At 44.8% G+C, this 26959-nt stretch overlaps 1 protein-coding gene across 3 annotated transcripts in view; it reads right to left on the minus strand.

Moving 5' to 3' along the window:
- Positions 1-26959, minus strand: part of fat3a (FAT atypical cadherin 3a) — a 181696-nt gene that overhangs the window by 131126 nt on the left and 23611 nt on the right. For all 3 annotated transcript variants that reach the window (XM_088382036.1, XM_088382035.1, XM_088382034.1), the window contains exon 2: positions 12046-15372. In XM_088382036.1, coding sequence (XP_088238162.1) covers positions 12046-15372 — 3327 coding nt within the window. The remainder of the gene's footprint in view (positions 1-12045; positions 15373-26959) is intronic.

The raw sequence follows: 26959 nt of genomic DNA on the forward strand, positions 1-26959 counted from the left end.
CATGCTTTAATGGAGAAGCTCATAATAAATTCAGACTACATTTTTCAGCCCGACTTCCCCAAGTGAAACTATCAATGTCGACAAATCCTACATACGGTATGAATGTGTGTGGAGAGGAAGATATCATTTACTTCCTCAGGTTTGTTACATTGATGATTCTTTGATGATGTGAGTCACCCTGCTCACTCTTTGTTTGATCTTCTGCCCTCTGGGAAGAGGTACAGGAGCCTGCGCTCCCGCACCGCCAGACTCACCAACAGCTTCATTCTCCAGGCTGTTAGGATCCTGAACTCTCTTCCCCCTTCTGCGTAGAGTCCTGTACTTATTTATTGTGTTATTTGTTTATTTATTGTTTATTCATCACTCTTATTTATTCATTGATTGTGCCTTCTTGTTTTATTTTTCTTGTGTTGTTTACTTGTATGTACATTGTGAACTATGTCTTGTCACCGTGGGATAGTGGGAACGTAATTTCTATCTCTTTGTGTGTCTTGGCATGTGAAGAAATTGACAATAAAGCAGACTTTGACTTTGATCTGGAATGACTCCCCGCCCCGCCCATTATACTATAATTGTTGAGAAAAAACAGACAGCAACATGGAACCCAATGATTACCTCATTAAGCTTTGACTAACATTCAACAGCAGAAAAGCAGAAAGTTGTACACACTGTACAAAACAGTGTAAAACAATTAAAATTACAATCTGAGTTCTAATACATAATGCAGGCCGAGATTAACTACAGGTTATGATACCCGACAACAGAAAGCATCAACAGAAAGTATCCCGTAGGACGCTTGAACATCAAATATTTGCATCTCATATCATGCTTACATCAGTCGGTAGTGATTTGGAGTGCTAAATAAATTTAGTGGAGCAGCACCTGCTGTAAGGTTTGGCTACTCTACATCAACAGCTTGTGTAATATTTTTTGTTTCTGTATTGTTAGTATCTTTACCCGGAGGATGCGGGTTTCATTCTACATCCGGCCCTCCCTATGTGGACTCCGGGCACTCCAATTTCTTCCAACATCCCCCCCAAAAAAAATGCTTGGTAGGCCAATTGAGCTCTCCAAATTGCCCCTAGGTGTGAGTGCGAGTGCGGACGGTTGTTCATCTCTGTGTGCCCTGCGATTGGCTGGCAACCGGTCCTGGGTGTCCCCCACCTACTGCCCAATGACTGCTGTGATAGGCTCCAGCACGCCCGCGACCCCCGTGGGTATAAGCGGTATGATGAATGAATGAATGAATGAATGTGCTCAAAATTGTGGATTAAAAGGTCAATTCAATTTGGAATTCCTAATTCTTGTTCAAAAGTAAAACACAGAGCTCACTAAAAATGGAATAAGGTCTGCATGAAATCACTTTAAAATACTAGACATTGTCTTTATGAAGTTAGTATAAGTATTATTGCGTTAATGATTGCTTACAGGCAAGCAAATCTTAATTACGAACGGGCAAAAACTTTAATTACAGTCATTACATTAAATTTGGTAAAAACATTTATCAGAAAAAGACATCCTTCCATAATTCACATTTAATCGCAAACAGCAGTGGTAACTGTGTTAAACCATAACATGGCTGGGCTCGTGTTGCTGACGGTAAGAGATGAATTAAATTAAACTGATTATTGTGAAGTAATAAAACAATTAGATGAAACCTGAGGCTGGATTTACAGATACTGTTTAACTCATTTTTTAACAACCCCAGAAATGAACGATGATCTCGAAACCACTAAATGCCCCAAATAAAAGGAATACCGTAATTTCCGGACTATAAGTCGCGGTTATTTTCATAGTTTGGGTGGGGGGGGGCGACTTATACTCAGGAGCGACTTACATAGGTTTTTTTTCACAATTTTTTACTTGATCATTAAGACATCACTTACAAGTATAGTTGACCACTTCCCATGTTATTTTTAGTATAGTTGATCACTTCATATGCTTTTATATCTTTATCTTGAACATATTCAAAACATAAAAAATAGAGAAAACATCAAATAAAGCAATTAACACTTTAAAGCACCATATCCAAGTCCACTGCTGTATGTACACTTGCTCCATTTTTGCTCCTCTTATATTTATTATTATTATTTATTATTATTTGTTTATTTATCATTTATTCAACACTCATATTTATTCATTGTTTGTGCCTTCTTGGTTTTTTTTTGTGTTGCTTGTATGCATATGTGTACTATCTCACCGAGGGATAGTGGGAACGTAATTTCAATCAATAATTTGTGTCTTAGTATATGAAAAAAAATCGACGATAAAGCAGACTTTGACTTTGATAAAACAACCAAATAAACAAAACAAAAAACTACATCTGAAAAGAATTATATTTTCAGACGAAACTGGATTAGGGTGCTCTAAATTTCACCGTTGGCCGTGACTCATCAACTGGGTGGGCTTAGGAAAAATGGTACCAAAAAGAAACTCATATTTTGCAGGTTACAAACTTCAAGTTGTAAAATATGAAGCTGAAAACAGTAATCGAGCAGAAGAAAGAAAGTTTGGAGCACCGTGATGTACCAATGGATTACTATTTCAAGTGACGTCAGTGGCACGGCGCGGCGGTTGTGTACATAAAGGACAAACGTATCCACGTAAGGACTACCGGCATCATTAGCGGTGATAATTTCTAAGTGACACGGAGCACACGGAGTTTGAAGGAATTAAGGATTTGGAGTGACATAGAAGGTTTGAAAAACTATCATGGCTTTTACGCACGCCCGGTCCTACTCTACTGAGTCGTGGGCCGGCGCTCGGCCGAGTGGCTGTCCTCGAACGGTGCATGGGGCTCGGACATGGCCATTACGCACGCCCGGTCCTATGCCATGGAGCTCTCGTGTCTGGAAGTCCACGCCGCCATACGCTTGGAAGTTTGTTTTGTTTAATAAAGAGCCGTTTACCAAACCCACGTCTATCCTTGTACTTTGTTAACGCTACAATATAGATCTGTGGAATAAAGACGAGGTGACGTCAGGGCGCACGCGCGGCGATGTTGACAAAGGACGAGGAATTTGATCGATGGATTTAATGGATTTAAAGTACACGGATAGTTTGATAATATTATTGTGTTATATTATAGTTATTTGAAATATAGTTTATCGTTATATGAGCCTGTGGAATATTTTGAAGTGCAAGCGCCCTCAGCCGCACGCACCCATTGTTGACAAAGAATGATCGATGGATTTAATGAATTGGAGTGACACAGATGGTTTTATAAACATGTTATTCATGTAATAGTTGTCCTTAATCACTCTATATGTTACGTCAGGCCCGTTCTCAGCTCTTTATTTGTTTTTGTCACGTTAGCATACCTATCGTTTAGCCTGTTGTTGCTATTTAATAAATTGGAGTGACACCGATGGTTTTATAAACATGTTATTCATGTAATAGTTGTCCTTAATCACTCTATATGTTACGTCAGGCCCGTTCTCAGCTCTTTGTTTGTGTTTGTCACGTTAGCATACCTATCGTTTAGCCTGTTGTTGCTATTTAATGAATTGGAGTGACACCGATGGTTTTATAAACATGTTATTCATGTAATAGTTGTCCTTAATCACTCTATATGTTACGTCAGGCCCGTTCTCAGCTCTTTGTTTGTGTTTGTCACGTTAGCATACCTATCGTTTAGCCTGTTGTTGCTATCGTTTAGCCTGTTGTTGCTCGTTCATGACTGTTTTTGGTGTGGGATTTTGTCAAATAAATTGCCCCCCAAAATGCGACTTATACTCCGGAGCGACTTATATATGTTTTTTTTCACTTTTTGGGGCATTTTATGGCTGGTGCGACTTATACTCCGGAGCGACTTATAGTCTGGAAAATACGGTATCTCAAATCTGTTAACACACACACGGATGCGCGCACGCACACACAGGGATGCACGCATCTCACACACACACACACACACACACACACACACACACACACACACACACACACACACACACACACACACACACACACACACACACACACACACACACACACACACTAAATAAAAATACAATCATCACATCAACAGCATGCCAGGTATTAGGTATTTACAGATAGAGTAACTTGTATGCATGCAAGTGTGCGTCCCCGTTTCCATCTTCTGTGCTTTGGATTAAAGACGCTCTACAAAGCTGGTTTTGTTGGGAGACAAAGATGCAGCCCTCCCTCCCAGTTACAAATTAATTACAGTACAAATAGAGGCCATGAATTCTGTTCCACACTACCCACGCCTTTCTATCATTCTGTCACCTAAAACAGGAGCGGTGACACAGTAATTAAGAGTCTTGATGTGAGGAGCATTCAACTCAACTTAGTGGGTGGAGGCATAGTAGAGAAAGATTAGGCTTTGGAGGAAATGTTTGCGCATTTGCTGATAGCTCTTTAACAAATGTACACGCACACACGCACCCACACGCACACGCACGCACACACACACACACACACACACACACACCACGTTTGTAACTCGAGACACTTGTCTCTCAAATAATCTGTTCAAGCACGCACACACGCATAGGTGAGGGTAGACTGATCGGTAAATCAAGAGCTGCACCGATCGGCCCGTTGATCTACTCGTCAATCTCCCGCCTCATTCCCCCATCACTTATGAACAAGGCTCATCTACATTGTACAGCATCTTTTTTCTAACCTACAGAGGGCACGCCTCCCTTTTCCGACTCAGACCCACGGTCCCAGATTTGGAAGTGCTGATTTTCATCCCAACCACTTGACACTCTGCTGTGAACCACTCCAGAGAGGGCTGGAGATTGTGGCTTGAGGAAGGCAACAGTACCTTATCACCTGCAAATAGAGATGCATTGCTATTGACACAAAACTGGACCCCTTCAACGTCTCAGCTGAGCCTAGAAATTTTGTCCATAAAGTTTATGAACAGAATCTGTGACCAATGGCAGCCTTTGCAGAGTGCCAATTCACTGGAAACATTGCAGTGCAATGTTAGTTCAATTAATTTGTATTTATTGCTGACTTTGTTCATGTTGATGATTGTCAGTATGCTCTAATAAAAAAAAAACTTTCCACATCCTTCAAGATTGATATTTTGCTTTTTCTTAAGAAAAAAAGGTTTATTTTTACCGAAGTCATAGTAATATCAGTGCTTTATCATTATCGAGAAATTTGGCAAAATCATCTACGTAAGTCTGTACCGTATTTTCCGGACTATAAGTCGGAGTTTTTTTCATAGTTTGGCCAGGGGTGCGACTTATACTCGAGACTCTAGAGCAGGGGTGTCAAACTCATTGTTTTCGTGGGCCACATTGCAGTCATAGCTTCTTTCGGAGGGCCATTATGACTGTCAACCCAAATAAATGTATGAGCACCTAATATTATATACAGTAAAAGCTACAAAACAAACTGACAAATAACTCGTTATCAAATCAGACGAGTAAAAACTGGTCAAATATTAAAAAATATACATATTATTAAAAGTGAAGACAATTTGCAATTCTAGTAACGACACACGCATTTGATGCACAATTTGTCTTCGCGGGCCACATAAAATGATCTGGCGGGCAGTATCTGGCCCCTGGGCCTCAAGTTTGACACCCATGCTCTAGAGCGACTTAAGTCTGAAATTATTAACCCATTATTATATTATTTTAAATGTTATTTTCACACTAAACCGCAAGAGGGCACGCTAGGTCTGTGTTGATATTTGTGTTGATGAGTCTGACATAAGCGATGTACAAGAAGAAGCGCCGCATCTTCTACCTACGGTGTTAACGGAGTTGTTTAAAAGTGACGAAGAATGGATGAAGACTTCATTGAATTTAGGGATTTGGAGTGACACGGATGGTTTGGTAAACTTGTTAGCATGTTATTTATGCTATAGTTACCTGAATAACTCTTAATATGTTAATATATCAGGCACGTTCTCAGTTCGTTGTTTATGTGTTATGTAACGTTAGCGCACCTTACAATTATTCAGCTTGTTGTTGCCTCTATTCTATTTTTATTTTAAATTGCCTTTCAAGATGACATGTCTGTTTTTGGTGTTAGATTGTATCAAATAAATTTTCCCCCAAAATGCGATTTATACTCCAGTGCGACTTCTATGTCTTTTCCTTCTTTATTATGCATTTTATGGCTGGTGCGACTTGTAATCCGGAGCGACTTGTAGTCCGGAAAATACTGTGTAAAAGTTTGTCCATATCACCATTTCCATTTGCAGGGTTAATTCAAAAGGGGCTTTATTCACGTAGGAGAATATTATTAGCAGTACCTGTTTTAAAAATGGCTTTGTCTCTATTGCCAACATTCCGTTGTCACGTATCAGCACGATCAGCACCTTAGACAGTTTGATGTCTCTGCTCCTTCCCCTCCCGTCCTGTTATGCTCCGTGACCCACATTGCTCTCAGCCACATCCGGCAGTGATCACCACTGATTGCACGCACCTGCTGTCACCACACCTGCTCAAGGCTCATTCACTCTCCTATTTAAACACTGCACTCCATCCACTCCAGGTCGGTTCATCTGCTTTGACACAGGAACACCTGTTCCTGCTCTGTTCCCTGTTACCTGAATCGCTGTGTAGCGCCTGTTTTGCTTCCTCTCCCAGATCTGACCTCTCCCTGATTATGCAGTAGCCTTGCCCTTATCTGCCTCGACGACGCACGATGCTTGCTCCCCAACTGTTTTGTCAGCCTGCCTCGTGCACCTGCCCTGCTGCAGTTCCAATTCCCCTTTTCCTGTCTCTAAATAATAACGTTCGTGTTGCACATGGTTGCCCTCCCTCGTCCGTGACTGAACGAACCGGCTAAGAATGCAACCACCACGAGGTTGGTCATGGACCGTCTTGAACTCGTTCGTGACATCCGTATTTCACTTTGCCCATCTTGGACTGTGGAACTGTAAGACTTTTTTTTTTTAATCAGCTGTTGTGATTCTATCCAAGTACAAATCAAATTTCACTGTAACCCGAACACCCACTCCCATAAGGCCTACTTATCCATACCTCTGTGATATAACAGTTCAACACAATAAATACAATCATGAAGCAGTGACCCCTCCGTGAGTCGTCACCTTATCGTGGTGGAGGGGTTTGCGTGCCCTTATGATCCTAGGAGCCATGTTGTCGGGGGCTTCATGCCCCTGGTAGGGTCACCCATGGCAAACGGGTCCTAGGTGAGGGGCCAGACAAAGCACGGCTCACAGAAGCCCCTTATGACGATTGAAATAAATGGACTTCGTTTTCCCTCGCCCGGACGCGGGTCACCGGGGCCTCCCTCTGGAGCCAGGCCTGGAGGCGGGGCTCGAAGGCGAGCGTCTGGTGGCCGGGCCTTCGCACATGGGGCCCGGCCAGGCATAGCACGAAAAGGAAACGTGGGTCCCCCTTCCCATGGGCTCACCACTTGTGGGAGGGGCCGAAGGGGTCGGGTGCAATGTGTGCTGGGCGGCAGCCAAAGGCAGGGACCTTGGCGGTCTGATCCCCGGCTGCAGAAGCTGGCTCTTGGGACATGGAATGTCACCTCTCTGGCTGGAAAGGAGCCCGACCTGGTGTGCGAGGCAGAAAAATTCCGACTAGATATCGTCGGACTAGCCTCCACGCACAGTTTGGGTTCCGGTACAAGCCCTCTCGAGAGGGGCTGGACTCTCTTCCACTCTGGAGTTGCCCACGGTGAGAGGCGTCGAGCAGGTGTGGGTATACTTATTGCCCCCCGGCTGGGCGCCTGCACATTGGGGTTCCCGGTGAACGAGAGGGTAGCCTCCCTCCGCCTTCGGGTGGGGGGACGGGTCCTGACTGTTGTTTGTGTCTATGCACCAAACGGCAGCTCAGAGTACCCACCCTTCTTGGGGTCCCTGGAGGAAGTGCTGGAGAGCGCTCCTTCTGGGGACTCCATCGTTCTACTGGGTGACTTCAATGCTCACGTGGGCAATGACAGTGAGACCTGGAAGGGCGTGATTGAGAGGAACGGCCCCCCTGATCTGAACCCGAGTGGTGTTCTATTGTTGGACTTCTGTGCTCGACATGGATTTTCAATAATGAACACCATGTTCAAGCATAAGGGTGTCCATGTGTGCACTTGGCACCAGGACACCCTAGGCCGCAGTTCGATGATCGACTTTGTAGTCGTGTCATCGGATTTGCGGCCGCATGTTTTGGACACTCGGGTGAAGAGAGGGGCGGAGCTGTCAACTGATCACCACCTGGTGGTGGGTTGGCTCCGATGGTGGGGGAAGATGCCGGTCCGACCTGGCAGACCCAAACGCTCTGTGAGGGTCTGCTGGGAACGTCTGGCAGAATCTCCTGTCAGGAAGAGCTTCAACTCCCACCTCCGGCAGAGCTTTTCCCACGTCCCGGAGGAGGCGGGGGACATTGAGTCTGAGTGGACCATGTTCCGCGCCTCCATTGTTGAGGCGGCCGACCGGAGCTGTGGCCGTAAGGTCGTTGGTGCCTGTCGTGGCGGCAATCCCCGAACCCGCTGGTGGACACCGGCGGTAAGGGATGCCGTCAAGCTGAAGAAGGAGTCCTATCGGGCCGTTTTGGCCTGCGGGACTCCGGAGGCAGCTGACAGGTACCGGATGGCCAATCGGAACGCGGCTTCGGCGGTTGCTGAGGCAAAAACCCGGGCGTGGGAGGAGTTCGGTGAGGCCATGGAGAATGACTTTCGGACGGCTTTGAGGAAATTCTGGTCCACCATCCGGCGTCTCAGGAGGGGGAAGCAGTGCAACGTCAACACTGTTTACAGTGGGGATGGCGTGCTGCTGACCTCGGCTCGGGACATCGTGAGTCGGTGGGGAGAATACTTCGAAGACCTCCTCAATTCCACCTACACGCCTTCCATTGAGGAAGCAGGGCCTGGAGACTCTGAGGCGGATTCTCCAATCTCTGGGGTCGAAGTCACTGAGGTAGTAACCCTAACCCTAACTCCTCGGTGGCAAGGCCCCGGGGGTGGATGAGATCCGCCCGGAGTTCTTAAAGGCTCTGGATGTTGTGGGGCTGTCATGGCTGACACGCCTCTACAACGTTGCGTGGACATTGGGGACAGTGCCTCTCGATTGGCAGACTGGGGTGGTGGTTCCCCTCTTTAAGAAGGGGGACCGGAGGGTGTGTTCCAATTACAGGGGAATCACACTCCTCAGCCTCCCTGGTAAGGTCTATTCAGGGGTGCTGGAGAGGAAGGTCCGTCGGGAGGTCGAACCTCGGATTCAGGAGGAGCAGTGTGGCTTTCGTCCTGGCCGTGGAACAGTGGACCAGCTCTACACACTCGGCAGAATCCTCGAGGGTGCATGGGAGTTCGCCCAACCAGTCCACATGTGTTTTGTGGACTTGGAGAAGGCGTTCGACCGTGTCCCTCGGGAGGTTCTGTGGAGGGTGCTTCGGGAGTACGGGGTGCCGAGCCAACTGATAAGGGCGGTTCGGTCCCTGTATCACCGACGCCAGAGTCTGGTCCGCATTTCCGGCAATAAGTCGGATTCGTTCCCAGTGAGGGTTGGACTTCGCCAAGGCTGCCCTTTGTCACCGATTCTGTTCATAATTTTTATGGACAGAATTTCTAGGCGCAGCCGAGGCGTTGAGGGGGTCCGGTTTGGGGACCTCAGCATCGCGTCTCTGCTTTTTGCAGATGACGTGGTGCTGTTGGCTTCTTCAGGCCGTGATCTCCAGCTCTCGCTGGAATGGTTCGCAGCCGAGTGTGAAGCGGTCGGGATGAGGGTCAGCACCTCCAAATCCGAGTCCATGGTCCTCGATTGGAAAATGGTGGAATGCCCTCTCCGGATCGGGGATGAGATCCTGCCCCAAGTGGAGGAGTTCAAGTGTCTTGGAGTCTTGTTCACGAGTGAGGGGAGGATGGAGCGCGAGATCGACAGGCGGATCGGTGCAGCGTCGGCAGTAATGCGGACCCTGTACCGGTCCGTTGTGGTGAAGAGAGAGCTGAGCCAAAAGGCAAAGCTCTCAATTTACCCGTCGATTTACGCTCCTACCCTCACCTATGGTCACGAGCTATGGGTCGTGACCGAAAGAACGAGATCCCGGATACAAGCGGCCGAAATGAGTTTTCTCCGCAGGATGTCCGGGCTCTCCCTTTGAGATAGGGTGAGGAGCTCGGTCATCCGGGAGAGACTCGGAGTAGAATCGCTACTCCTCCACGTTGAGAGGAGCCAGATGAGGTGGCTCGGGCATCTTATCAGGATGCCTCCTGGACGCCTCCCTGGGGAGGTGTTCCGGGCATGTCCCACCGGTAGGAGACCCCGGGGACGACCCAGGACGCGCTGGAGAGACTATGTCTCTCAGCTGGCCTGGGAACGCCTTGGGATCCCCCGGGATGAGCTGGATGAAGTGGCTGGGGAGAGGGAAGTCTGGGAGTCCCTCCTAAAGCTGCTGCCCCCGCGACCCGACCCCGGATAAGTGGAAGAAGATGGATGGATGGATGGATGAAGCAGTGAATGATACACACTCCCAATCAACAATAAAAAGTGTTTTAGTAATACAGTAATCCCTTGTTTATCGCAGATAATTGGTTCCAAAAACCACTCGCGATAAGTGAAATCCGCGAAGTACGGTCACCCTCTCATCTGTACATTTTTCGTGCGTCAATAAATGTATATGAAACCATTTAAGTGCATATTTTATTATTAGAACATTAAATAATTGTTTCAAACATGGAAATAATACATTAATAGTACAAATAACATGCAGAAATGTTTGTATAAATATTAAAAATATAAATATTATACGTGTGTGCGTGTAACATGTTAACAAGAAGTACTGGGCAGGCTAACGAGTTAGCGGAAAGATGCTAATTCATGATCGTGCTAACACGTGAAAACGGACCTCTAAAGGAATGTACACGAACATTTGGAGCAATACTACATTGTCCTAAAGGTTAGACACGTGATCGTTCATTTCTCTTGTTAGGAGACCCACTTACATCGCCACTGACTCCTGTACCACTGTAACCGACATATGCACACAAACGTAAAACAGGAAGTGGTATCGCCTGAAAATGGCCTTCAACATAAATCACTCTACCTCAAATCAAAGCAAGGCTGAATAACATAAATAACATGGAGAATTCTTAACACAGACTGTAAATATGTTTTTAGAACAACTTTTATTATTCAATTTTTTTTATAACAAGGTACAGGTGTACATACTGTAAATATGTTTTTAGAACTCTTTTACTATTATAAAAAAATTCTATAACAAGGTACAACACTGTAAATATGTTTTTAGAACTTTTACTATTATAAAAAGTTTTTATAAAAAGGTACAAGTGTACGCACTGAAATTGTGTGGGCACTCATTGCCTTCTGCTGGTGTGTGGGCAAGTTTTGTGCCATAATTCCTCAATTTATTTTGACTTTTACATTTTTTTTTTATTTGGAAAAGAAATCCGCGATGTAGCAAGGGATTACTGTATAGAACTTTTTTTTCCAAATTAATGTAAAATACGCTTTGCCCAAATGTTGAACACACCACAATATTAGTGAATGAGTTTATACGTAATTATTGTGTTTTAAAAAACTGGCTATATGCTGATGTGAGTGCTTGTGTGTGTGGACGTGGATAATTTTTGTTTTAAGTTGTAATAGCATTTATAGGGTTTTTTAACAGCTTCGAGCTGATTTATGAGACCTGCCACAGCTCAGTAAACAAGAGCAATAAATCCTAGCCTTCACTGTGCTCTTGGTCATCACCTCGGGACAAGCACAACGAGTTAAAGGCCTAGAGACTCCCCTTTTTTTTTTCAATTAGAACGGAATTCAAAAACAGACACGAACAATCGGCTTTTAAGGTAGTCTTCAAGTGTCTTCTTCACAGAGCTGTGATCTCCATTGCCAACTTTATATCACACGACCACGGAGGTCTTCTTGCAACTCAGCTAGGTTCATATCCAAAGTGATACATAAAGCAAGATAAAAATACCAGAACTTGGTCTAGTTGGCCTCTGCACAGATTAAGGCTACGCGTTGTGCAAGATTTGCAAAATTAGAGCTTGATTTCTTCTCAGACAAATGAGGTTAAAACAAATGAATCCTATCAAAAGCATGGCTATAATGCATAATTTTCAAAGAAATCCTACCTGTTTCTTCATCAATGGCAAACCGTCCGAGTCCGCTCCCATCTCGAATTGAGTATTCTATTTCTCCATCTCTGCCATCATCCTCGTCATTAGCACTGACTTGCAGAAGGGTAGATCCAATACGTGCGTTTTCTTTAATTAAACCTGACAAGGCAAACTGGGAAAAGTATGGCGTGTAGAGGTTTTCATTAACATCCAGGACCTCTACCTCCACAAAGGTGACAGAGAGAAGAGAAACTGGTTTTCCCTTGTCTTTGGCCCGAACAGTGAGGTTGTAGATCTGCTGGGTCTCATAGTCCAGCTCCTTGGTCAGACGAATAGCTCCGCTTGCTTTGTCTATCTCAAACCATCCGTTGTAGTCATTGGCTAAAGAGTAGCGGACTTGGCCACCCAAACCGAGATCTAAGTCTTGGGTCTCTATCCACGCTACAAGTGTTCCAACTGGGAGATCCTCTAGAACCCTGGCTTTGTACACAGTTGGGATAAAGAGTGGGGGACAGTCATTTACATCTTCTAGTATGACTTTTAATGAGGTTACAGAAAACCTCTGGCTCCCTTTATCTGCCTTGTCTCGAGCCTCAATTTTCAAAAATAAAGTAGAGCCAAACTCTCTGTCAAGTTGCCCAGCAACATATACTATTCCATTTGTGGAGTTGATACCAAAGTGAGTTGTGCTGGTCAAAAGGGAGTAGAAGACTTCCCCATTAAGTCCATGATCTTTGTCAATGGCCTCCACTTGAATGACATCTGTCCCTATGGCTGTGTTTTCAGGTATGACAATTCTATAACCTCCTTCTTGTAAAAACCGAGGTGCGTTATCATTGGCATCCGTGATGTAGACAGTAAGCAACCGCCAGGCAGCTTTCTGTGGCAGGCCAAGGTCATAGATGGTTATGTTGAGGAGATAACGATCTCTTTTTTCTCTGTCCATGGGAAGAAAGACGCGAATAAGACCTGTCTCCATTTCAATTGTAAAACAGCTATCAGTATTCCCATCTGAAATCGAGTAAATAAGGCGGCCATTGAAACCCGTGTCCCCATCGTAAGCATTAATCTGGAAAACCCTTGAGCCTACCATTAGATCTTCAACCACAGAGATATCAGTAGGAAAAGAGCTTTCAAATTGGGGCATTTGCCGATTGACAGAAAAAAGGTCAATAAAATCTTCCTCTATTTTGGGCTTGTTGCTTATTTTTGACTTTTTGAGTAATTTCTCTGCTAATTTTTGAGCTACCCTTGTTTCCTTGCAATTAAATCCTTTGGGAGAAGATTTCCCATGAACAAGCGAAATGTTAACAAACATGGGTTCAGAAAAATTCTCACCATCTGTGGCAGTTATTTTGAGACTGAAGACACCATTCTTTGGATTGGCTGTGGCCAAGGGCCGTCTCAATGCAAGGACTCCTGAATCAGGGTTGAGGTCAAAGTACCCCCATTCATTACCTGAAATTATTTTATATTTTATTAGATCCAACTCATCAATATCAATAGCGGACATTGTTGTGATGACTTCATCCATTGGGAAGTCTCTGGAGATCACTCCCTGACATGCTACTTTCTCAAACAAGGGCTGGTTATCATTGGTATTCTCTAACTGAATAGTAACACTTACTTCACTTTCTCGCCGATAAGGTGAGCCCCAATCAGATGCTCTGACTACAAACATGAAGCTCTCTGATGATGATTCAAAGTCCAACTCTTTTGTGGTGGTGATGACACCAGAGAACTGATTAATTTTGAATGGCAGCGTCACAAGACTGGAAATACTGTAAGTTATGTATCCATTTTCTCCTTTATCCACATCAATTGCAGAAACTGTTAATACAGTGGTCCCAACTGGTACACTCTCGTTGACAAAAGCCTTGTAAAAGGACTGAGTAAATGTTGGCGTATTGTCGTTGGTATCCTCAATAGAAATCTGGACTTTAACTTTGAGCTCACTATCAATTTCCATAATCTCCAGGTTAAATACATTTTGAGCTACCTGGGTAAACCAACGAGTGGTGGAGATGACTCCTGTTATAGTATTTATTTGAAAAAATGTGGAATCTGCGGAGGGTATCAAGATATATTCTGCATCATCTGGCTCTGGTTTTATTTTCACAGCCTGTACAATTGTACCTGGTGGTGCTATTTCACTCAAATTAACATCATAAAACTCATGTTCAAACTTGATATCCACTATTGGTTGGTTGTTAACGACAACATGGACAACTTTGACAGCAGAGAATTTTGGTGGGTTGCCTCGGTCTTTAGCTTGTAGTGTGAGGTTGCAGCCATGTGGGTAAGTCTCCCAGTTAATTGTCTCGGAGGCCTTTATGACAAACTCGCCTTCATCAGCTCTTTCAATGTAAAACTGATCAGAGAGGTCTCCTCCAACTATGACTACAGAGTCTACATTACCATTTAAACCTTCATCTGGGTCTTCAACAGTGACTATGGCATACACTGAGTTTTTATCAAGCCAAGAGGGGTTGTGGGAGATCACTTTGATAAGGGGTGCATGCTCATTTACACGCTCAACATGGACAAAGAGTTTGGCCGTGCTACTGACTCCGTTATTTCCATAAAGCTTCAGGCCGCGGTCCACTGCCAGTATTTCCAAGTCATACCGGCTTTGTTCCTCAACATTGAGCTTTCCACTGAGGGACACAACACCACTTGTTGGATGCACTGCAAAAAGCTCTCGTTTTTCTTTGAAAAAATAGTAAAACTCCCCATTGGAGCCAATGTCAGCATCGGTAGCCGTAACTTGTGCTATGCTGGTCCTGAGTGGGGTGCTTTCTGCTATGGTCACAGAGTAAGTGGTGGGGGAAAACAATGGACGGAGATCATTCATATCCAAGACTTGGATGCTGACTTTAGCCCAGGTCTCGAGTAGCGCCTCTCCCTTAATGGAGGCTTTGACTGTCAAAACATAGTTGTCCTGTATTTCTCTGTTTAAGATGGCAGCATTGCCACCTTTGGTTCTTATGCGCAAGAAGCAGAAGTCGCCCAGCACATACTCCTCAGCTTTGAAAAAACCCTCATCATCTCCTGATGTGATTCTGTAGCGAATCTCCCAGGAGCGCTGTGCCAGGTGGATGCCCATTTTAATTTTACTGTTGGCATAGGTGCGAGCAGCTGAATTTTCATAGACTGTGGCATGGTACACAGGGTGAGTGAAACCAAAATGAGGTGTGTTCGGAGGGGCCCCTTGGGTGTTCTGGCCGCAGCAGGGTGGTGGTTTGAAGAGAAACAACAGCAGCAGCGAGATGAGGCCGAGCAGAGGGGCACGCATGCCTGCCCACTGGCCCATATTCACATCCATCCCATCATCACTCCATCCTGAAACAGAAAAATACAGATGATCACAGTGAGAGAGATTTACTGCGACAAAAGGCACCAGAATTTGACCTTTGAACGCTCTACTCTCATGGGCGACTAATTATGCAGTAGACCAAAAGACTGATTGGATGTGGGGAGGGGGAGACAGCGAGTGCACGTTTCTTGGGGAACCAAAATGAGGTCTGACATCATCCTTTTGCGGTTACAAAACAATGACCATCAGTTGCAAGTTTTATAAAAGCCACAGGCGGTTTGAGCAGGAACAAAATAATTATATAGCTAGCAAGATAAGTGTAACATCACCAAAACAAACACTGACGAAAATAACTGCATAGGACTAAATGATGGGCTACTTCATCATGACCCTATCATAATCATTTTCCTCAAATACGCGGAAACTGTAGACTCAAAACCATGTAATAGTTCCAGAGGCAATGGGATATGGTTTTGAACAAATTGTGTTCAGAGTATGTTCTCTTTTTAAAAGAAAAAAATGTAACCGCAAATATGTGCAAAGCTAGTCTTAGGAAGACAGGCCTGATCCGGTGAATGTCATGTTGTGGTCAAAGGAGAGCCACACTAGTCTGCAACTTGATGATTTGGCACTTTCCACCGCAAGGGATACATACAGTTTATATTGGGCGGGACAAGAAAGCATACTTATAATAACATATTGCCAAGTACAAATATAACATTCACAGCCACATATAGGCTCATGTACATATTACTGTTACAAAAGCAACATTTTATTGTCTTGCACAACACTCTTGACCTCTTAATGCTTGTTTGGTTTTGCCTGCCTGGCCAAAAACCACCTCTGTGGAAGCAATGCAAACTGACTACGAAGTCAACATTTAAATATAAGTCAAATCATCCAGGGAAGTCAGCTTCGAATATACACCAGTGAAATGAAGATGAAGAACCCTGCAATTTTCATCTGACCCTAAACTGTCATCAGAATATCAACTTCAGTCAGTGAGGAGGTTGAGTGGTCGTGGGGTTTGGGAATGGGAAGAGAGGCATTTTGGGACTTTACTGTGAAAAGTGTCTGAAAGAAATCTCTGTCACTTTTACTAGGTCAGTCCATTTTTGTTAAAAAAAAATATATATAGCGAAGTGAGACCTAATAGATAAGCAGTCTTATGATGACTCAACTCATCCCAGACAACATGCAAAATAGCAGGTTTAGATTGCTAATGGTGACAAAGATGTAGCAACAACAATGACAAGGATAACACAATAAACTCAATTTAAAAGGTAAAGAAAATGCAATTTAAAGGTATTTTGGAAATGCCATAGACATGTTATTAAGACACTTGGCAACTGTTTTAAATTATGGGCATAAAATGTCTTCTTTAATATGTAGATGTAATTCTCTTAAACACAGGTTCCACCATGATGCTAATACCTCAATGTTTTAGTTAAATTGTGAATTTGGCAGAACAGTACATAATAATTCGGCACATTCGTTCAACAGCTGATTGGTTGTCTCTCAACTTGAAGGTTGCAATCCACGATTACCGTATAACCTTGCCCCATTATCTTTAGGAAGATAGTGAAGGTCCATTTGCTCCTGATACTGCCTCAGCAGTTAGTGAATGAGCTCTTAACACTGCTTCCATTGTAGTCTATGCCACCACTGTTAATTGTTTGGATAACAGGGACAAACAAAAACATAAAAAAAGTGAAGAGAAGGTAATATTTGAAGAAGGTGCTCCACATGGTACACATTGCGGCTTTATGCAAATACAGTATACTACTTTATCTAATGTCTATTTTAAATCCGTTGCTTTGAGTTCACTTGTTAAGTGTAGCCACGTCCTTATTTTCACACAACATCGAATGTTATCTCAGAAACTGCGTGGACACTGAAATACAATGGAAGGCTGTCATTGTTTATAAAAGCAATTCACAGAACACCCATTTCCTGAAGGTGCTTATTACAAATTGTACATGTGGCGTATGCTTATGAGGAGTGACATCCTGCATTGCCACTACTGTTTGTTTAAAGTCAGATGTGAATGAGTTTAGTCTGCTGTTTATTTTGAGTTATGATACTATACTACCCCAGAGATAGCCATACTTTGAATAACTATAAACACAGAGGCAAAGTATTCCCTCTGGTTTGACACCACACAAGCACACTTGTGGCCACCAAGATTCATTTCTGCAACCCCTATACTGTACACATTTATAGTTTTGCCACAGGGGCTTGCTTTGAAAGTAGGAAGGAGTAGTTTGATGCCGAACACATGTATCCTACAAGCTGCTCTGCTCTACACTTAAAATATTTCTGTTGAGATCAGATATTTTACCAAGTAGTCTGTGCGTTCGTATATTAGAGCTGAGCAAAAACTGCACACGCATATACGCAGGCACATACGCACGCACACACACACACACACACACACACACACACACACACACACACACACACAGGGGGAGTACGGTGGCACACTGGTTAGCACGTCCGCCTCACAGTTCAAAGGTTCGATTTCAAAGTTTGATTCCACCCACGGCCCTCCCTGTGTGGAGTTTGCATGTTCTCCCATTGCTTGCGTGGGTTTTCCCTGGGAACATGCTTGGTAGGCCGATTGAGCACTCCAAATTGCCCCTAGGTGTGAGTGCGAGTGCAGATGGTTGTTCGTCTCCGTGTGCCCTGGCAACCAGTTCAGGGTGTCTCCCCCCAAAACTGCCCGATGACTGCTGGAATAGGCTCCAGCACGCTTGTGACGCAGAACAGATAATGTGTGTGTGTGCGTGTGTGCATCTCCACTAAGGAGCCCCTCTTACTGTTTAGCCTAAACACCCTCTCATTAGCTTGTTATCCTCGGCTGATTGGATTTGAATTGTGTGTAAAAACCAACCGCCTCATCACCCTAGATGAGTTACTGTCGCTTCTGGTGGCCCAGACATCTTGCTCACATAGAGTATGTGTTATCAGAAAGACAGGCATCCAGTGACATGGGTTTATGTTTTCACTGCCTTTGTTACAAGTTGACATGCTGACAAAAGTGCATGAAGAGCCCAGTACAGAAGCTGGCTGTTACTTTATTTGAATGAAATTGAATCACTAATCATTCTAACTGCTCATTTTGTTTGTATTGTTTTGCAACTGTACGTTTCACCAGAAACAAAACAATTCTTCATAGGCACAAAGGCACCGAAGTGATGTATTGGTGTTTTTGTGTCCATTTTTTACATTAGTGTTACAATAATTGTAACAAAAATAAATCCAGCAGTTTTGATCAGCAGTGGCTTATCAAATTAATATTCCTCAGACATTTTGTGCAATACAGTGTCTGCCAGATGCATTGTGATACTGTGAAGTAGTCACTTGCTGCTGACAGATTACAGGCTGAATACCGTTAACTGGATTGACAGCTAGCTATAAGTCAGCAACAGAATAAGAAAAAGAAAAAAGAAAATAAGAAGACTTCAAATATAAGATTTCACTCTAAAAGTGACAAAAATGATACTGGTTGTAGAAATAGATATTTCATTGTGTCTTTACCTTTTAGGGAGAGCACTGCACTGGACTAAGAGGACCACATGAGGGCATTTTACAAATTAACAACAGGCATCTTAAATCTTAAAATCTATCCGGGATCTCGTTCTTTCGGTCACGACCCATAGCTCGTGACCATAGGTGAGGGTAGGAGCGTAAATCGACGGGTAAATTGAGAGCTTTGCCTTTTGGCTCAGCTCTCTCTTCACCACAACGGACCGGTACAGGGTCCGCATTACTGCCGACGCTGCACCGATCCGCCTGTCGATCTCGCGCTCCATCCTCCCCTCACTCGTGAACAAGACTCCAAGACACTTGAACTCCTCCACTTGGGGCAGGATCTCATCCCCGATCCGGAGAGGGCATTCCACCATTTTCCAATCGAGGACCATGGACTCGGATTTGGAGGTGCTGACCCTCATCCCGACCGCTTCACACTCGGCTGCGAACCATTCCAGCGAGAGCTGGAGATCACGGCCTGAAGAAGCCAACAGCACCACGTCATCTGCAAAAAGCAGAGACGCGATGCTGAGGTCCCCAAACCGGACCCCCTCAACGCCTCGGCTGCGCCTAGAAATTCTGTCCATAAAAATTATGAACAGAATCGGTGACAAAGGGCAGCCTTGGCGAAGTCCAACCCTCACTGGGAACGAATCCGACTTATTGCCGGAAATGCGGACCAGACTCTGGCGTCGGTGATACAGGGACCGAACCGCCCTTATCAGTTGGCTCGGCACCCCGTACTCCCGAAGCACCCTCCACAGAACCTCCCGAGGGACACGGTCGAACGCCTTCTCCAAGTCCACAAAACACATGTGGACTGGTTGGGCGAACTCCCATGCACCCTCGAGGATTCTGCCGAGTGTGTAGAGCTGGTCCACTGTTCCACGGCCAGGACGAAAGCCACACTGCTCCTCCTGAATCCGAGGTTCGACCTCCCGACGGACCTTCCTCTCCAGCACCCCTGAATAGACCTTACCAGGGAGGCTGAGGAGTGTGATTCCCCTGTAATTGGAACACACCCTCCGGTCCCCCTTCTTAAAGAGGGGAACCACCACCCCAGTCTGCCAATCGAGAGGCACTGTCCCCAATGTCCACGCAACGTTGTAGAGGCGTGTCAGCCATGACAGCCCCACAACATCCAGAGCCTTTAAGAACTCCGGGCGGATCTCATCCACCCCCGGGGCCTTGCCACCGAGGAGTTAGGGTTAGGGTTACTACCTCAGTGACTTCGACCCCAGAGATTGGAGAATCCGCCTCAGAGTCTCCAGACCCTGCTTCCTCAATGGAAGGCGTGTAGGTGGAATTGAGGAGGTCTTCGAAGTATTCTCCCCACCGACTCACGATGTCCCGAGCCGAGGTCAGCAGCACGCCATCCCCACTGTAAACAGTGTTGACGTTGCACTGCTTCCCCCTCCTGAGACGCCGGATGGTGGACCAGAATTTCCTCAAAGCCGTCCGAAAGTCATTCTCCATGGCCTCACCGAACTCCTCCCACGCCCGGGTTTTTGCCTCAGCAACCGCCGAAGCCGCGTTCCGATTGGCCATCCGGTACCTGTCAGCTGCCTCCGGAGTCCCGCAGGCCAAAACGGCCCGATAGGACTCCTTCTTCAGCTTGACGGCATCCCTTACCGCCGGTGTCCACCAGCGGGTTCGGGGATTGCCGCCACGACAGGCACCAACGACCTTACGGCCACAGCTCCGGTCGGCCGCCTCAACAATGGAGGCGCGGAACATGGTCCACTCAGACTCAATGTCCCCCGCCTCCTCCGGGACGTGGGAAAAGCTCTGCCGGAGGTGGGAGTTGAAGCTCTTCCTGACAGGAGATTCTGCCAGACGTTCCCAGCAGACCCTCACAGAGCGTTTGGGTCTGCCAGGTCGGACCGGCATCTTCCCCCACCATCGGAGCCAACCCACCACCAGGTGGTGATCAGTTGACAGCTCCGCCCCTCTCTTCACCCGAGTGTCCAAAACATGCGGCCGCAAATCCGATGACACGACTACAAAGTCGATCATCGAACTGCGGCCTAGGGTGTCCTGGTGCCAAGTGCACACATGGACACCCTTATGCTTGAACATGGTGTTCATTATTGAAAATCCATGTCGAGCACAGAAGTCCAACAATAGAACACCACTCGGGTTCAGATCAGGGGGGCCGTTCCTCTCAATCACGCCCTTCCAGGTCTCACTGTCATTGCCCACGTGAGCATTGAAGTCACCCAGTAGAACGATGGAGTCCCCAGAAGGAGCGCTCTCCAGCACTTCCTCCAGGGACCCCAAGAAGGGTGGGTACTCTGAGCTGCCGTTTGGTGCATAGACACAAACAACAGTCAGGACCCGTCCCCCCACCCGAAGGCGGAGGGAGGCTACCCTCTCGTTCACCGGGGTGAACCCCAATGTGCAGGCGCCCAGCCGGGGGGCAATAAGTATACCCACACCTGCTCGACGCCTCTCACCGTGGGCAACTCCAGAGTGGAAGAGAGTCCAGCCCCTCTCGAGACGGCTTGTACCGGAACCCAAACTGTGCGTGGAGGCTAGTCCGACGATATCTAGTCGGAATTGTTCTGCCTCGCACACCAGGTCGGGCTCCTTTCCAGCCAGAGAGGTGACATTCCATGTCCCAAGAGCCAGCTTCTGCAGCCGGGGATCAGACCGCCAAGGTCCCTGCCTTTGGCTGCCGCCCAGCTCACATTGCACCCGACCCCTTCGGCCCCTCCCACAGGTGGTGAGCCCATGGGAAGGGGGACCCACGTTTCCTTTTCGGGCTATGCCCCGCCGGGCCCCATGGGCGAAGGCCCGGCCACCAGGCTTGCCTTTGAGCCCCGCCTCCAGGCCTGGCTCCAGAGGGAGGCCCCGGTGACCCGCGTCCGGGCGAGGGAAAACGAAGTCCATTTATTTCAATCATCATAAGGGGCTTCTGTGAGCTGTGCTTTGTCTGGCCCCTCACCTAGGACCCGTTTGCCATGGGTGACCCTACCAGGGGCATGAAGCCCCCGACAACATGGCTCCTAGGATCATAGGGGCACGCAAACCCCTCCACCACGATAAGGTGACGACTCACGGAGGGGCAAAAAAATAAAATGACAAATAAAAATAAAATGAATGTACGAATTTGTAATTTACATGTTTGTGCAAGCCAGTGGGGGATGTGGCATACACACGTGTATGAATTACTAGATTACAGAAGTTCCATCACTGCCTCAATTGGAGCCAGGAAAAAAACATATCTTTCCTGGATATATGGACAGATGGATGCATGGATTCATCCATCCGTCTAGCTAACCAATGCTCTGTTTTGCAGTCACAACATGTAAGATTTTATGCATGACTGCAATGAGATTCAAGCATCAACACCATCACTGCACCAACTCTACAAAGAAGGACAACATGCTTCATAAAAATTATTTTTATATAATTTGTCCTTTAGTGTATCTCACTGCCAAATTTTTCTTTGCAGAATGAAAAACTGGCTTGTTTTGGATCCCTACTGTGATGATCAAAGCTCAATCTATCTGGAAAGAGTGCAAGAAAGCAGATTGGTGGATGGAATAAAGAACACTATAGCTAGAGGAGAAAACAAACAAAAGCAAAAAAATGGAGTGTGCATTATCTCATCCATACAGAGAAAGAACTGCACCCACAAGACTGCCTGAAACCATGACTGTCATCTCTGTTTAACACATCAATCAGCAGAATGACATCCATTGGGCCGAGGACAAACTCAATTGCTCCGTTATTCTTTTTTCTTTGCCTCACAACCGTTTCAAAAGATTGAGCATGGCAAATCCCCAGATGATTCATAGTAAGTCCAATTAAAATCATTTTTTGAAAATTTTGATTTGGCTTGAGCCAGTATGTGCATAAATGTTTGTTTTGCTTCTATGTGAGGGAAAGAAAGCAAAAGCAAAAGAAAGACTGAGTACACACACACACACACACACACACACACACACACACACGCACACACACACACGCACACAAAACACACGAACAGAAAATAGGTCAGGCACCAAAAGTTCAGTTTCATTGCCTTATCAAAAGCCATCTCTGAGACAAACAGTTGGAATGTGTCTAATCTGTTCAACTCATATACGTTTATATAACTCATAAACCTTTGTTGAGTTTTTGGTTAAATCAATAATAGAACCCCCAATCATAGTGTCCTGTTTTCACAAGAAAATCGTATTCTGTAATTCAATGTCCTGGGGCCAAGGAACCAACATGCTGCTTGCCAACTGAGGAGATAGGAAAATCCTTCGATGTAAACAAATGTAAAAAAATGTAAAAAAAAAAAATTGTGAAGCTGCATTTCTGGTGTAGAGATAATACTTTTTCTGTGTGTTGTCTTTCAGCAAAAAGCTGCCGCAGGTGAAATTAAGATCAAGTTCAGTTTGTGGGAGAGCTACTTCAAGCTTGGCTAGGCACTACATTGAACACAATCAGTGCTAATTGTGGGAAGTCAGTGAGGGATCAAGTCTCTCGCCACTCTCAGCCAGGAGTGTTTAATCTCCTTGCTTGTGAAGGAGGTAGAATTGAGAGGGTGGTAAGAAAGTGAAGAAACTTCCAAATGAAGAAAAACATTGTATACAGGTATTTTCTAATCATCATTTTATATATATAAAATCAAAAGGTACACCGCAAGTATCAGACTGGCAAAGGAGTGCATCTCAACAATATTACACATGCCATATTTTGTACAAATGGTTTTTACTAATGTAAAATAGCTCAGGAGTATCAGCAACAAAAATAACGGTTTGTATATAATAAATGAGGGTGCAGGGTGCAACTCCCACACACATACACAAATATCCATTAGGTAGCAGGCTATGAATGCCAGTGCCAGTGTTTATGTCCTTGGTGTATACGTAATCTGTCCCAGAGTAATGGATGAGCAATTACCAGAGCAGCCGAGTCAGTTACTCTGTTCAACTCCCCTCCTATTGTGCATAACTGTGTCACACCGTACACAGTTTAAGACTTTTGAGCCAGACTGTAAGAACTTAGCCTGCGGACTGGTGGTAGACCAGAATGTACAAATTGGGACAGGCTGGCACAGATGAGCCAGTCAATTCCTAAAGCACAAGTGCTCTATTGAAGAGCAGTGTTCTTTCATAATAACGTGGGCAAATTCTGATCCAGGTGTTTTTAATTACCATATTTTCCGCACTATTAGGCAAACTTATAAACTTAAAATTTACTCAAAAAGCCACAGTGCGCCTTATAATGCAGAGCGCCTTGTATATGGATCAATTGATGAATTTGTTGATCCATACTGGTTGTACACAGCGCTCTGCCAAAATGTTTCAGTACGTTTTAGTAAATCAAGTAAATTACAAGGTCACATCGCTTCCCAGCATTACGGCAACTATGGTCAGGGGGCGTCACTGAATAGCTGTTGTACCCGCGAGGCTATTTCATTTCAAAATAGGCTGTTCCGTTAATGTTTTCGAGTACGTTTACGGATCAATAGCCAACGGAATCATAAATAAGCAGCACCAGTGTGTTAAATCAGTCTTTAGTCGGTTCCAATCACTTTTATGGGAGAGAGTTTGAGAAACGTGATTGTTTACAGGGGTCTGCCACGACACTTTGCTGAGGCTCATGGGAGTCTGCGAGCTGAGGTTCATGGGAGTTTGCGGGTGGCTAATGCTATAATGATAGCTGCTATACGCACGAGGCTATTTCATTTCAAAATAGGCTGCGCCGTTAATGTTTCGAGTAAATTTACGGATCGATATGGAAGAGAAACATAATTAAGCAGTACCAATGTGTTAGATCGAACTTTAGTCAGTTCCGATCATTTTATAGGAGATAGTTTGAGAAACGCGATTGTTTACAGAGGGCTCATTGGTTATTGGCTAGTGGATGCATACCGCAACCCTAGTCAACCTCAGTTTGTTACAGTATAGCTTCTATTTTATGCACTTTTTAATCAGGGGCGCCCTATATATGAAATCATTTCTAAAATAAAAAATTTGATGAGGGTGCGCCTTATAATCCAGTGTGCCTTATGGTGCGAAAAATACGGTATGTGTGTTTCTTTTCTAATTCATTGCTTAATTTGATCATTCTGATCCAGGGAAATATCTTCAGTGAAAGAAAATCATTAAACAAAAGTTTCCCACTTCACATTCATTCATAACAATACAGACGCTCCTCACATTTGTGGTGAATGCACGTAGGTAGAACTAGCAACAACATGCATAGATGGTTATAGGTCATGTCAATAGTGGAATTGGGGAAATTATTTATTTGGGGGGAATTATCTATACTGATCTAATTTCTTATGGCACAAAAACCTGGCATTTGAGCAGAGATGTGTTGACTTTTTATAACCACTGTACATTAAGGACCCTTGTCATTCCACCAAATCCTCAATCAATCTTCAGAAAGAAAGAAGTGAGTCCAAACAAAGAACTACTGTTCATTCATTTTAAACATCTCTTATCCTGTTCAGGGTTGTGGAGGGTGCTGGAGCCTATCCCAGCTGACGTCGGGCAAAAGGCGGACTACACCCTAAACTGGTCGCCAGGCAACCATTTACACCCACATCCACACTGTCACAACGGGAACCGATCCCGGTGATCTGTATGTGTGTGTGTGTGTGTGTGTGTGTGTGTGCGCGTGTGTGTGTCTGTGTGTGTGTATGTCTGTGTATGTCTGTGTGTGTGTGTGTGTGTGTGTGTGTGTGTGTGTGTGTGTGTGTGTGTGTGTGTGTGCGTGTGCGTGCGTGTGCGTGTGTGCGTACACACGTGCATACATTCATGCCTTTCCCTTGAACATGAGATAAATTATTAATTAGGACTCATTAGTATTCTACTGTCTGATGGTCAGATGCAGTTTGATGCAGCATGCAGGTGACATGATTGACATGAAATATTTCTGTAATTTCATTTTGCCTCCCAGTTACGTATATTCTAAAGGTCAAAGGATGATTCATTGATTTTCATTTCCATGCGACCTGTGGTCAGCTCTGTGAGCACTGCCAATGCAGAATAGTTGATCGTATTCAACACCCCCCCGACCAACTCACCTAATCAGCAATCATGCCGCTACATACACAAAATCATTCTCTCTTTGATAAGGCCTTTTTAATTTTTCGTATCTGCTCTTTTATTGCTGATTCCTAATCTTCACATTCTTTGCTCCTTTGCGTAGGTCTGATTGATCATTCATTTTTGAGAATCCAGCCACTGCTTATAAGCCTAGATGTTTGATTGAACTTATTTCTGTGGTGGTTCTGGCAGGATTGACAATCCTAATGCAGGGAAGCAAGCCAGTAGTGGGCAGTTTAATAAAGGGGAAACAAAAAGGCACAACAAGGTACTGAGATGATCAAAATACAGAATCAACAAAAATCCAAAATCAAAAGAGTAAAAACAAAAATCAAGTAAAACAGCTTGGAACTCTGAGCATATAACCAACAGTGAGAAGAGAATGTGTCCAAAACAAAGACAAAACGAACCTACAAGGACTTGAAAGGTAAATGAACACGAGAGAATTACATTAAACTAACAAGATAAAAGCACAAAAGAACAAATCTCCAAATCACAAACCAAATCAACCAAGTCAATGACACTTTGTGCCATCCTCTTCTATGTCCCTCTTCTAAACTGTAGCTCCTTTACATCACAGCTCTTCTCTTAATTTGTTTTGTTCTATTAAACCCTGCACCAATTCCCACTTGTTGCTCTCACCATTCCCTCCTACACTGAAGAGGCAGGCAGACATCGGTGATAATGAATGCAATTAACCCATTTCTCTCACTGCAAGAAGGGACAAACATTGGCAAACGCTTCATCTTTCACTTCTCGTCATTCTGATATACAAGTCTTCAGTGACGTCTCAAAGTTTGTTTTTATACCCAATCCCAAGAAATGTGTTTTAGATGAGTATTTTTAAATACCACAAGGTCATTATTTTTTGAAAGAGATGAGGTGCAGACTTAATTAAAATCACAAGACGTGTTTAATATGAGGAGTGTCACATTACCATCAGGAATTGTTCTCGCTTATGTTCTTTTAGAGTTCATCTGAGCAACCCCGATACACTGAAGCAAAGAAATAATAAACAAACAAG

This window comes from Syngnathus floridae, chromosome 7 (assembly GCF_059516105.1).
Source record: "Syngnathus floridae isolate MCC-2025c chromosome 7, RoL_Sflo_1.0, whole genome shotgun sequence".
In the NCBI taxonomy this organism is placed as follows: Eukaryota; Metazoa; Chordata; class Actinopteri; order Syngnathiformes; family Syngnathidae; genus Syngnathus; species Syngnathus floridae.